At 32.2% G+C, this 13,722-nt stretch overlaps 3 protein-coding genes across 7 annotated transcripts in view; all 3 read left to right on the top strand.

The window, feature by feature from the left end:
- LOC136034435 (zinc finger protein ZFP2-like) overlaps window positions 1-13,722 on the top strand; it is a 163,926-nt gene that overhangs the window by 103,018 nt on the left and 47,186 nt on the right. The gene's annotated exons all lie outside the window — the stretch shown is intronic.
- On the top strand, window positions 1,735-13,465 carry LOC136034430 (uncharacterized). Of its 3 annotated transcripts, none has more exons than XM_065715606.1 (3): window positions 1,735-2,026; window positions 10,655-10,950; window positions 12,703-13,465. In XM_065715606.1, exons 2-3 carry the CDS (start codon window positions 10,797-10,799, stop codon window positions 13,392-13,394), a joined length of 846 nt encoding a protein of 281 aa, XP_065571678.1. In that variant the 5' UTR covers window positions 1,735-2,026; window positions 10,655-10,796; the 3' UTR covers window positions 13,395-13,465. The 3 variants fall into 3 exon arrangements, with proteins under 3 accessions (XP_065571678.1, XP_065571676.1, XP_065571677.1); XM_065715604.1 differs by lacking the exon at window positions 1,735-2,026 and adding an exon at window positions 5,486-5,562; XM_065715605.1 differs by lacking the exon at window positions 1,735-2,026 and adding an exon at window positions 5,491-5,588.
- On the top strand, window positions 8,841-10,580 carry LOC136035064 (uncharacterized). The gene has a single exon (XM_065716661.1). The coding sequence runs from the start codon at window positions 8,841-8,843 to the stop codon at window positions 10,578-10,580; it is 1,740 nt and encodes a 579-aa protein (XP_065572733.1).

Here is a 13,722-nt window from a genome sequence, read left to right as displayed (position 1 = left end):
CACTGGGTTTTAAAATTATAGATTAAGGGAACTTGCAGCATCTGCTTAGGATTGCCCCTGTCTAGAAGGAAAGAGCGAATTTCTAGATTTACTGACCACTGAAGATTTTCCTAGTGAAATTTTTCGATCATTGGCAGAGTACAAGACATCAATTGGGGCCTAAAATTTTGCTCCAAAGTGATACTCGGGCAAAGGTAGTTAGGAAAAGTCTTTGGCCTAATCCAAATAGCAAAAACATGGGCCAAACATACCTCTAGAATCATTTACATATAGCATTCATTAGTAAATATTGAACACTCTAAATAGATCACTTTATGAATAAAGTAAACATACCACTTGATGTCTTTTTTATGGCACTTGGTATTTACCAATTAACAGATAGTGATTGCAATTTCTGTCAGTTGTTCTGTTGGTCCTGGTTTTGGTAGTTTGGGTACTTCCAAATAAGCTAGGAAAATGAAATTCAGTACACATTTCAGGGACCAGACCAGATTAAATTAGAAATAGTAGTTTTCCTACTTCGACCATCTGAGGGGGGAGAGTAGGGGACGGATAATTTGTAAAAATTATTTAGGTATTTTCAACTTAGAAACAGGTAATCAGATCTTAACGAAATTTGATATATAGAAGGATATTGTGTCTCAGAGCGCTTATTTTAAACATTTACGAGATCTGGTGACATTGAGGGGAGTTGGAAAGGGAAACCTGAAATCTTGGAAAATGTTTAAAGTGGAAAGATTGTAATGAAACTTGGTGGGAAGAAGCTCTGGGCTCTTACAACCTTGTCACAAGTGCCATATGAGCTCTTGGCTCTTGTTATTAGAAAAAAATTATATTCTAATAAAAAAACAAGTTCTATTTTAATTTTAAAAAAAGAAACAAAACAAGGACAAGTACAATGTAATTCAAGAAATGTATGGTAATCTTCAGCATGAATATTTATTTGATTTTATTCAAAAGTATTGGTGTTTGCTAAACTCGATTTGCTCTCAAGTGGGAAGATTTTCAAAAAGTAAATATTACTTTCAAAAAGCTGGGGATTATAGATTAAAACTGTAATGTTTATATTTTTCTAAATTAAGATTTAAATGTGTTGATTATTCTGATTTCAAGAAGATAATTTTAAATTTCGAAGCAAGTAGGCCGTTTTGGTAAGAACTGCATCCCATTTTCTAACTCCCTTATGAACAAGATTATTGCTTTCTAGCGATTTATTCTTGCTTGCAGGCCCTTTTTTTGTTTTTTTGAAACTGAATTTTTTCTACCCTCAAATCTCTTTGAAGTTGGTATACAGAATAGTAGGTACACCAACCTGAAAATGATACAAACAAAATACTGCAATCATGACAGAGGATTAACAACAAATTGTTACATATGTATCCCTTGTCTTAGGAGTTGAAAAAGAATTATTTCTTAATGTATACCACAATTCTTAAGTTGACAAGCTATTGAAATTTTAAATGATGGTTTGCATTAACAAATTTTTGTATGAATAAACCTTGATCTATAGTACTTTGATCAGCTCATCAAGAGATATCGATTGGCATTAACAGGAAATGTTTGGTTTTGGATTAAAGTGAAATTCTCAGATATAATAAATATAAATGCTATGCAACCATCAATTTAGCTTTATTGTGAGTCTAAAGACTCTGAATGTTGTTTATTTTTTTGGGCTAGTTGATTTGTCATATTAATAAGGGCCATATGAACTTCAATAGCAGTATATTTTTTGTATTTGATTGTTTTAGATGTCTGTAATTTCGTTGCAGAAGAAGAAGGTATCTTACCTTAAATCGCATTGTCCAGCGAAATAAGCATTAAATCCTGTAGAATCGCTGGTTAGTGATGACGATGGTTGGACGTCTCAACGGCATCCCACTCAAAACCATTCTCAAAACCACTAAGAGAGTTCTTAATAGACGCATCAACAACTCGTGCAATCTCGGAAGCATTAACTTTGCTCGCTTGGATGTTTCCCTTGCATATTGGACATTTTCATTGACAACCTTTACAACGAGTCATTTTTGTAAGTAAGATGTATTCTGGTTCTTAGAGCTCAAGACTTGCGATACATCACCAGCAATCACAATCATCACAATTCATAGCACCTGATTCCTCGCTTAAATTAATTGCACAAGACGAACATTTGTCCTGTCCTTTTACTGCACTAGAACGTGCCCGTTTGTTACCAGCCATGACTCTTCGAAAAATAGCCAAATGTTCAGTGTTTAGTCACGGACAAATAACAGAGCATAAAATTTAAAACGACCTGTGTTGTGGCCCACTGAAAGAAGGCTTCACGGCTCATTTAATGTCAATAAACAAATTATGCTAGATTCTACTCCCTTTTGCTACACAATACTGTTATGCCAATATCTGTCAGAAATTGCACACTATCTGTCAGAGAAATTTTGAATTCAGTGGAGAATATGGATTTTCCCAAATTCAAAATCATCGTTCTTGCCTAATTCAATATCGTAATCAAACGTGGATTCTGAGACCCAGTTCTCATGCGCAAATAAGAGTGTAACTTTGTGGGCACAGGTAGCATCTAGACAACAACAGGTAAATACAGTGTTATTATTATTCAGATTAAGCACTTTTTGTTTGTCAATTCAAGCACTTTCAAACACTGATAAGTGTTCTTAGTCTCTTGTAAATTTGGGAAATTATTATTTCATGCCACTTGCTTTTATTCACTAATAACAGTATAGATCAACATCTTCAACAAACGTCTATCAATAATATATCAGAAATTCAAAAATCCAGAATAATGTTATTTCATTGTAGCCTAGCAGGGCAAGTAGGTTAGCACTATGGTTAGCCTGTCAAAATGTTACTTAGGGTACCACTGAATTGATTAAAACACAATTAATACGGAGAAATGGCTTTATTTCACAAATTAGGGGCACATATCCAGTGGTTCAAAATTAAGTATGCACAAGAGGCTTCAAGCTTCACTTAATGTTTATAAACTGCTTATGTAAGTCTATTGTTCAACTCTAAGTTCTTGGTGGTTAAATAAACGTTCATAAGACCCACTAATTATAATAAATTTCACATCGGCTAGGCTAATATTTTGACAAGAGAAGAAATCTTGACAAGAGAAGCTGGAACATAGAATTTGGAATTAATGCTAGAATATTAACTACCTCTTGGTATTTTGCAAAGTTTTTCTGAACTCCCCTCTGACTCCCCGGAAAGTGGTAGCCATAACAAAGGTATGTTTTGAATATATAGTGATGATTTGGTATGCAAAATAAGTTCTTTCATAAATTAATTTTCTTTTCTCTTTCACAGGAAAATAAAAATACATATGAATATAAATCAGAGTACAGAAAGTCTCTAAAGGGAATAGGAACAAATCCTCAGGCATGCCAATATGGGTCTAACTTTTCCCCTTTTTAGTTGTACCACCAACAGTAATAAGGGAATGCAATTTCTTTATATCTTTTTGCCTCCACAAACAGAAGAAACTAAGTTAAAAGGTTTTTTAATGTCACAAATAAAATATAAGGAAACATCAAAATTATCATTACAGCCTAATGCTTTTTCCATGATTCATATTAAATACTGGTTTCCTAAACCATATTTTTTTCAAAGATAAATAAATAGCCAAATTAAGTCATAATAAAGTCATATACCTGTCTCACTGATTGTATTTCAAGCAACTAGCTTAATGGAAAATGTGGTTTAGCCCTGATTTCCAGGGCTATAGTGACTAAAAGCTTGAGATTGCTATAACAGGTTTTGTGACTGAAAGATGACAGACTGCCAAAGGCTATATTCGTCAGTCAACTATATAGGGTCAAAACAAAAAGTAACCTCATTTGTCCTCAAATAGGAAGTGGTTTTAAGAAAGGATTTAATTGAATTTGGAACTCCCAGATAGGTTTTTAAGAGAAAGGTTTCTAATATGTTGAGACTAAGGAGGGGCATTCTTAGCTGTATTTGGCTCAGGTAGCTTGGTACTGTAGTGTTTGTTTAGTAGTAGAAATTTAATAGAAGAATCCTTAAACAATTTTAAACTAAAATAAATAATCAAGTCAAAGTTGAAACTAATAAACATTACCACAAATAGAATCATTTCTTTCAAGTAGTGGAGATATTCCCTCTCTACTCTCCTGATTTTTTTTCAAAAGTGAGGGTGTTTTCCGTTGTGTCATTGGGGGGGGGGGTGACCTCCTCCCTCCGAGTAATTTGGGGAAAAACCTATTGAGTAACATAAAAACTGTTGGTCATTTTAAATTTCAACTTTGTTTTTTACTTTGAGCACATATTTTTTATTTTATTTTTAGTTAATCCATCTTTGTTCTTAATAGAAAATAATAAAAAAATAAAAGGCCTTAAAAACCTTATCATCAAGTAAATTGGTTGGATAGTTAATGGCAAAATTGGGAAAATATGCTATACTTCCGGTTTTGCAATGTTTGTTTAAGTAAAATTGTTTCCCCTGATAGGTAATAGTCTTTTACTTCCTAAATTCTATCTGTAGAATTTGATATTGCCTAGTTTTACAACATTCAAAATGGATATGAATACACCCTGTATATCTGCAAACAGGACAGACATGGGATCACTGAAAAACAAAAAATCATTGAAAATATGAAAGGAAATCACCAAAAAAGATAACAAGACTTAATCCTTTTTATAATAATATTAAATGGAAAAAAAGCTCTATAACTGAAAGTAAGGAGCAAAATTAAAACTCAAAACAAACAGAAATTACTCTGTATGTTAAATGGGCTTTTCCCTCAATGTCCCGTTCTTTATACTTGATTTTGACTCTTTCTATCAACTTTACTTTTTAAAACAGTTAAAAAAAAACTTTAGCATAACGAGCAGGACGTTGAGGAGGGAAAGCACCTTTAATATATGGAGTAATTTTGTTTGTTTTAAGTTTTGATGTTGCTCTTTACTTTCAGTTAAAAAAAACTGTTTTTATCATTTAATTTCTAAACGTTTTTAAATTAATAGTTTTCGATTTCAGCTGTCTGCAGATGAATAATTAAAATTCAATCTGTATATATTTTTTTTTTTTTTTTTTTTTTTTTTTTTTTTTTTTTTTTTTTTGCTAAATAGTTTTCTCCTAGTTTTGATCAGGAGATTTTGAGAAAAAAACAGTATGGAGGAGGCCTAGTTGCGTTCCAATTTTTTGTTTCTTAAAATGGCAACTAGAACTTCTAATTTCTTATGAACATTTTTTGAATGTTATGCTTAACTTAGGAATTAACTTACATAACGAAATTCTAAATTTGTATATTTATATTACGTATATGCGGGGGTTTGCCCCCTTTTAAAAGCTTACTCTTTAAGGTTCCTTCACATTGAGTTTTGGCGTTCCGTTATCTCCTTCACACTGGAATCCGTAAGGCTCAATAATCCTTCCTAAGATCTTACGTTAACGTAACTGTAACCGTAACCGTATACGAGAGCTTTAACGGAAGAAGTTCAATTTATTTTAACTTCTTACGTGACTCAATAGGGAGGAAGAAAAGAGCAAAGATTATTCTGCAAAAATTACACAGTTGTAGAATTGAATTTGAGAGATCCTGAACCTGTGTTTGGATAAATCTTTTTGCCTTGTCGTTGCGAAATTATTATCTTTCATTTTTTATTGATAGGCCTATACCTTTGAAGGAAGATTCCTCAAGGAGGAAAAAATGGGGGATCCCCATGATGACCATAATTTTACAAATAATCTTGAAAAACTTGATAAGAATTGTACTGTACTAGCATGGATACAGTACAAAAACCAAATTAAAGGAAGAATGACCCCAGGAGCCAAATTACTAGTTGCCAGAATCCTTAAAAAAGAACTGGGCAACTATGGAACAATCATTGAGGCACCTGGCCCTGGCGGCTCAATGGTTGTCCAAACAAGAACACCAATCACTCCAGATATGATCACATTACAGAAAATAAAATTCAACAACAATGAAATAATCTTTGAAAAATATGACAAAGAAAAAGCAGACAACTTCAAAAACAACATAATCGGAAAAAAAGGTATCTTATTTATTGAAAAAGAGACTGCAGACTTTGCTGAAGTAGAAGATGAACTCAAAGAAAACCCAGAAATTGAAAAAATAGTAAAAATAGGCAATGATGAATCCAAAACAGTATATACAATTCTAGTGATGTACAAAAATCCACAGAACTTTCCAAAAACAATAAATTTTTGGGGGATAAATAAAAAAGTAAAACAATTTATTCCACAACCAGCACAATGCTTTAAATGCCAGAGATTTGGACACAAGTCCCAAGAATGCAGATCAAACCAGAGATGCCTACTCTGTGCTGGGCTCCATGCCCACAGTGATTGTCCAAGGACAGAGCAAAATTGTGCTAATTGCAAAGGAAAACATCCAGCAAATGCTAATATATGCCCTGCAAAGAAAGAAAAAAATGAAATCTTAAAGGTGTCTATCACAGATAATATACCCATCAGACATGCAAAACAAAAAATCAAAAATCAAACAGAATTCAACATAAATCAGAGTGAATTTCCTCCACTTCCAGCACCCTTAATTTCTATTATACCTACTTCTGAGACATCCACCACCCTTAAGAGACTCGAGGAATCAATAAAAAAACAAGAAAAAGTAATTAACAAATTAACCGAAGCTATAACCATGCTTTTGGACCTAATTCCCAAATCCAAAACTCTGCAACAAAACAAAATGAAACAAATTAAAACATTTGTAAGAAAAATCTCACAAAAAGATAACACAGACTCAGATACAGAATCTGAGCTATCAAATGAGGAAAAGGAAGATGAATTCATCACTAAAAGCAATGAAGAAACAAAAAATCCAACAAGAAAAATACTTTCAAAAAAAAGAAAAATATGAAAATAATACAACTAAACACAAACTGCCTGACCAATAGCAAAAAAATAGAGTTAAAAAATGTTCTAATAAGAGAAAAACCAGATATAGTATGCCTACAGGAAACATTCCTGAAAAAAAAAAATTAAAATTTCATTTAATGGGTATAAATGCTACAGATGGGACAGATGTGATATAAAGGGTGGGGGATTATGTACTCTTATAAAGGACCAATTTGTCAGTGAAGAAATCAGCACCACCTTTGGTGGAAATAATGAAATTGGCATAATAAAAATAAATAACATCAATGGGAATACACTTTCAATTATAAATTACTATAATAACAAAACTAACAACTTTGATAAAAACCAACTATGGAGCACTCTCAAAAATATTCAAAACCCCAAAATAATTTTGGGTGACTTCAACCTACACCATCAGACATGGAACACACAGGCAAAAAATCAACAAAAGGCTAACTGCCTCCTAGAAATAATAAATGATCTAAACCTCCACATAGCCACCCCCTGCAATCTTGAAACTCACTTATGCAAGCAAACTGGAAAAATATCAACAATAGATCTAACCATAATCTCAAGGGACCTACAACTCCAAACAACTATACACTCCTCCCATGATTTTGATAGTGATCACTACACCTTATACATAGAAACAAATTCCAATGACCCAAATAAAAGATTTTTTAACCCTGATAAATGGTCATTTAATGAAAGAAGGATCAAAAAGTGGCAAAACGAGCTAGAACTAATTAACTTAGATCATATTGACCTACTCCCAACAAATGATTCTATAGATGAAATCACAAAAATTATTTATGAAACTGCAAAAAAACATCTGAAAGTAATTGAAAAAAAACCACACAAACAGCTAAACTCCACTCCTAGATGGACGGCCAGATGTGAAGCTGCCAAGCACAAAAGAAAAGAAGCCAGGAAAATATACAAAAGAAACCCAACACAACTAAACAAAATAGAGCTTAACAAAGTTACAGCACAAATGAAAAAAACCATCATCAAAGAAAGAAACACTGCATGGACAAACCTTATAAATTCCAAATTCAACCACAATACCCCTCTAAAAGATCTATGGAGGAACTTCCACAAAATAATTAAGAGGGAAATACCCTCACAACAACCAAAAACACTTCATATAAATCAGCTAGATTATTATAACCCTGATGAGTTATCAGAAGTCCTAGCCAATCACTTTGAAAATAATTTTCAAACAGAACAAACAACCAACACACACCAAAGCAATAGCCACTCAATAAACAATAGCACAATATCAAATATAATTAAACCTGATGACATCATTAATGAATTAAAGACGCTAAAAAGAGGTGCAACTGGAATTGATAAAATTGATAACAGAATGTTAAAAGCACTTCCAATAAATATGATACTCAAGCTTACCAATCTATTTAACAAATCACTAAATGAAAATATTATACCGAAAAAATGGAAAAAATCAATAATAATTCCCATATTAAAACCTGGAAAAAATCCTAAATCACCCTCTTCATACCGACCAATATCCCTTTTATCATGCCTAGGAAAACTCATGGAAAAGATAATCAAGAAAAAAATTATAAATGACACACAAAAAATAATTCAGCCAGAGCAGTGCGGATTCTACAAGGGGAGATCCACTCTGGATGCATTGCTTAGGATGGAGCACACCATAAAAAAAGGTTTCAGTAATAATCAAGTCACATGTGCAATCTTCTTTGATGCAGCAGCAGCATTTGATAGAGTCGACCTACAAATCTTAAAAAATAAAATAAACTCTCTACACATAGATATACAACTAAAAAACTGGATAAAAAATTGGATTTCTGACAGAAAATTTTGTGTGAGAACCCATGGTGTGTTATCCTCTGAAAGAAACATAAAAGCTGGAGTACCACAAGGGGGAGTTCTCAGCTCAATTCTATTCTCCCTATATGTAAGTGACCTGACAACAGATCATCTCCAACGAACTAACTTATACATGTATGCAGACGATATCACCATAACTATCACAGGAAACTCAATGGATAAAATAAAAACAAGTGGCCAAAAAGCAATTGATCATGTCCAATTGTGGGCAAATGAAAATAAAATTACCCTAGCTGAAGATAAAACAAATCTTGTAATGTTCACCAAACATACTGGTCAAATACTAAATCCAAAACTAAAACTAAACAACAAGCCGATAAAAACTCAACTTTCCCAAAAATACCTAGGTGTAACCTTTGACAGCCAACTTTCATGGAAAAAACAAATAAACGACACTCTACAAGCAATTACAAAAAGACAAACATTTGTCAATGCAATTGCAAGTAAATTCAATGACATTCCAAGAAAAATTTTACTACTCCTAACCAAATCAACAATTCTCAGCAAATTGGATTATGGCTCAATATTATATTCTACAGCCTCTCAACAATTGCTATACAAATTAGATGTAAAATGGAATCAAACATTAAGAAAAATAACAAATGCTATGCCATCCACACCAATACCTGCACTACACCTTGAAACACACACATATTCCCTAAAAACACGCAGGAAAATATTACACACTAATTACATTATAAAAAAAAGAACCACTACCAGCAATGACCTAATCAAAACAAACATCATAGATCAAATAAATTTTTTTCCAAATGAGCAAACAAATCATTTACCTGCAATTATTTTCATATCGAAAAGTTACACAAATGAGTTTAATCCCCTAATCTGTAAAATTGAACACTACAAACCTCTGAATGGACTCACTTGTATTGACACGTCACTGCAACTACAAATCCTAAAGAAAACAGAAGAACAACCATTATACCTAAAAAACTTGACATTGCAATATATTAATGAGATCAATTTTTCCCAAAAAATCTACACAGATGGTTCTAAACAAGGAAATAAAACAGGACTGGGTGTCTGGTTTGAAAATCGAAATTTTTCAATAAAAGAAAGACTTCCAGATGAGTCCTCGATTTTCCAAGCTGAAATTAAAGCAATTGAAATTGCCATAACAGAAATACAAAACACTGAAACACCAGATTCTTTCCTAATATGTTCTGACTCACTATCCTCCCTTCTATATCTTGCCAATTACCAAGTCTCACCGACAAAGGAAATGGCAAAAATATCCCAAATGATCAAAACCCTCCAAGAAAGAAATTTCACAATAAAAATTATCTGGATCCCATCGCACATTGGGCTATATGGTAATGAGATGGCAGATAAGATGGCAAAAGAAAGTCTTACACAACAAATTTCTTTACTTACTACCAACCACCCTGTAGAAATACAAAAAAGAATCAAAGAACATCTTATAAAAGAAGAGCATCTTCTTTTCAAAAATAAAAGCAAAAACAAATATCTAAAAATTGTAAAAGACAATTTCATCACCAAGAACCTAATACATCCAAACAAAAACATTGCAAACACAATTTTCAGAATTAGAACAGGACACAACAAAACCAATGCTTCATTATTCAGATGGAAAATTACAACATCACCATTATGTGATCTATGCAAGATAGATGAAGATGCAGAACACCTTATAATGAATTGCTCAAAATATAACCAAGAAAGACATTTACTTGAAAAAAATGTAAAAAATAATGCAGGTGGAAATTTTGATTATGATGAAATTACTGGTATAACTGAAACAGGAAAACAAGAGAGTATGACGAGAATACTAGGATTGTTTTTGAGAGAAACAAAACTATTAGATTACATTTAACCACAGCTCTCCCTGATTTTTTTTTTTTTTTTTTTTTTTTTTTTTTTTTTTTTTTTTTTTTTTTTTTTTTTTAGATTGGAGGCAACAACAACAACAACAGTGCAATAGCATATGAAACCAGCGTATCTGGAGTGAAGAGAGTCAATTCTGTATGCTCCATCATCCCTCTCACAACAACAACAACAACAACTTCTTACGTTTACGTTAAAAGCCAAAATGGATGTTTTTGATGAACAAATTATTGAATTTGTAGAAGCTAGGAAATATTTATATAGCTCAAAGGACCCTGGTTTCAAGGATAGGCAATTGAAGCAGAATTCGTGGGAAAGTCTGAGCCAAAGCTTTGCTTCAGTTGGTAAAGACATTAGTGGTGAGTATTCTTGGCATTTTCTTGATTTGTAGGCTAGGGTATGTTTTGCTAAATATTGTTATTTCACTTACTAGCAGTCTGTAAGTAATGCTGAAAAAATTAACAATGCATTATATATTTGAATTGATTTTTCTGTTGTTGTTTTTTTCAAATATTTGAAACAAAATTAGCCTAGCCTACTGGTATTTTACCCTAGCCAACTGTATCTGTTATAATAATTGAAACTCTTTTGGAAGTAATCTTTTTCTAGGCCTGTTCATAATTAGACCCATTGTTGAAATTATTCTTTAATGTGGAAAGAATTTAAGATCATAAAAAATAAAGAATTTAAGATAGGCTAGGCTAAAATGGTTAAAATGTGGTTAATAATGCTAGAAACATCATAATCTGATTGATAAAATACATGATATGTTTTATATTTAAGAACCTAATCATTATTCAGTAAAATTTGGTATTTTTTTAGGTTGGCTACTGAGGGCTAAATCTGGTAGCCCATATTTAAGAGGAGGGTAAGGTGCGTTGTCAAAAACACAAATGTGATACATAAAGAGAACATAAAATAAGGAATCTAGTGGTAGCCTACTGCTTTCAGTATTAGGCTTATAGACTGTTTCCTCCTATGGAACTCTGGATCTAGAATAGTAGCCTACCTTGCATCCTAGCCTAGTCTCCTTTCACCTGATATTCTTCAATTTGAGCTATCTAGCTATAATATAGCCTATCAAAATAGCCAGGCTGTACATGAAAGTCTGTTGATTTTTTTCTGAAAATGGCAATACTGTTGGAAATAAGTAGCCTACAATAAACAATGCAAGTCAAAACAATCACTAAAGTTTCATATATAGTCCATGCCATTGGCTATATATTTTACATTGTCATTAGTAAACCATGTAGCAAAAGAGATTGAATGACACTGTTAGATTATCTTTATTATTAACAAAGCTTTCAAATCAAAGGAGGTCATTGCTTATAATTTCAAAACTGTGATGATTAAAACCCCCAATTAGTCTCCCTATTTGCATATATGTTGAGCAATGTCTTTTTCTTATGTTGTTCCATGTACTGTTGGCATCTTGTTTTGTATTTATACTGTGAAGAAGTTTATAAATGAGGATTTGGTAAAACATATAGGGCATATAGAGATGTGTAACTTTATGGCAAAGAGCCTTTAAGGGATGTGAATGATTTAATATCTGCTTTTTGTCTTTTTTGTAAAGAAACTCAAGTAATATATTACAAGTCAACTTAAGTCATTATCCCACATACTATTTTACTCACTCAGATTTTATACCCTATTGAATTATTCAGCAATTGTGTTCCTTCAGTTTCAAAACAAAGTAACTTTGAACATTTGAAGACTGAACAGTTACACCATTTTTAGCTGAAAACTTTATAAAAAAAAAAACAGAATAACTATACTTTACAAATCTATTACTAAACATAGTGCTAAGAAATAAAAACAGAAATATATGGGTTGAGCGCATCAAAGACAATAATTTTCTTGCTACAAGCAAGTACTTTAACTCAGAATCAATGAATAGTATTGATATAAGAAAGTTACAAATTTTTAATGTTGTTGAAGTGACAACAAGCTTAAGTTGGTTTAAAGGATCTTTCTTTCACATTTCATTTACCCTTTCTATCTACAAAATATTGTTTTATAGGGAATAGCTATGTAGGTCCCAGTTGAATTTGCTGTAAAAAGAGCATGTCTAAAATTGCTAAACATAGTAATTATTGTTGTTTTTTCAGTTACTGAGCTTGTGAAAAAATGGGGTAATTTGAGGGATCGCTATGTCCGTCTGAAGAAAAAAGGAAAAGCTCCCAGTGGCTCTAGTGCTGATTCAAGCTTAAAGCCAGAAGAGCGAAAACTTGTTGAAAAAATGAACTTCCTTCATAGCCATATTGTGGAGAGAAGCAGAAAAACTACAGGAAATACTGTTCAGCGTGAAAGTGGTATTACTAGTGAGAATCCACTGGACTACACCACCACCATTTTTGCTGATAGTCATGATTCAACATTTTTACAGTCTGCAGATAATCAAGAGTCAGAATTTTCACAGTCTGCAGAAACCAGCCTTCAAAATAGTGATGGAGTAGTGAATATTGATGGAGTGTTTGATTTTATTACACCAAGGAAAGAGACTTTTATGGCAAATGAATCAAGTGCTTCATCTTTTCATCAGAATGCCACAACCCCACCACCAGGAACTTCAAAAAGAAAAAGGACTGTGTCTGCAGATTCAAGTGACTTGAATAAAATTCTGACAGATTATTTCAAGCAAAGAAGTTGCAAAAAAAATAATACAGATAGCAACTTGGATCAGCATGATCCAGACAAATATTTTTTACAGTCACTCTTGCCTCATTTAAAAAAAGTACCAGATGATTTGATGTTGGATTGTCAACTAGATATTTTACAAACAATTAAGAAGTATATTTAATCAGATAGTGTATTTTGAAGTATATTTAATTAGTTTTATAGACAAATGAAATAAAGCTTTTTAGTTTTCGATTTAATTTAAGCATTGTACTATATTAAAAAAATGGTTAGTAGGTCAAAAAAATTATAAATAGGCCATCAATATAAATAATGAAGAATAATTATTCTAGTACAAAAATAAAACGTAATTTGAGAAAATAGTTGCAACATTTTATGGCTGTTTGAAATAGAGTAGCTGGCTATAAATATTTTTTTAAACAAAATTTCTTATAATAGCTTTAGTTTAGACTCCTATTTCTTAGGGAGATGGAGAAAAACAAAGTAAAGAG

The sequence above is a fragment of the Artemia franciscana genome, chromosome 13, assembly GCF_032884065.1.
Source record: "Artemia franciscana chromosome 13, ASM3288406v1, whole genome shotgun sequence".
In the NCBI taxonomy this organism is placed as follows: domain Eukaryota; kingdom Metazoa; phylum Arthropoda; class Branchiopoda; order Anostraca; family Artemiidae; genus Artemia; species Artemia franciscana.
This window is presented reverse-complemented; position numbering and strand designations above follow the sequence as displayed.

What these genes read in the sequence shown, in the direction of transcription:
- LOC136035064 (XM_065716661.1), top strand. Translation starts at nt 8,841, where the DNA reads ATGTATGCAGACGATATCACCATAACTATCACAGGAAACTCAATGGAT.
- LOC136034430 (XM_065715606.1), top strand. Translation starts at nt 10,797, where the DNA reads ATGGATGTTTTTGATGAACAAATTATTGAATTTGTAGAAGCTAGGAAA. An exon ending in AGTTGGTAAAGACATTAGTG is followed by an intron (nt 10,951 to 12,702) that starts GTGAGTATTCTT and finishes TTGTTTTTTCAG; the next exon opens with TTACTGAGCTTGTGAAAAAA.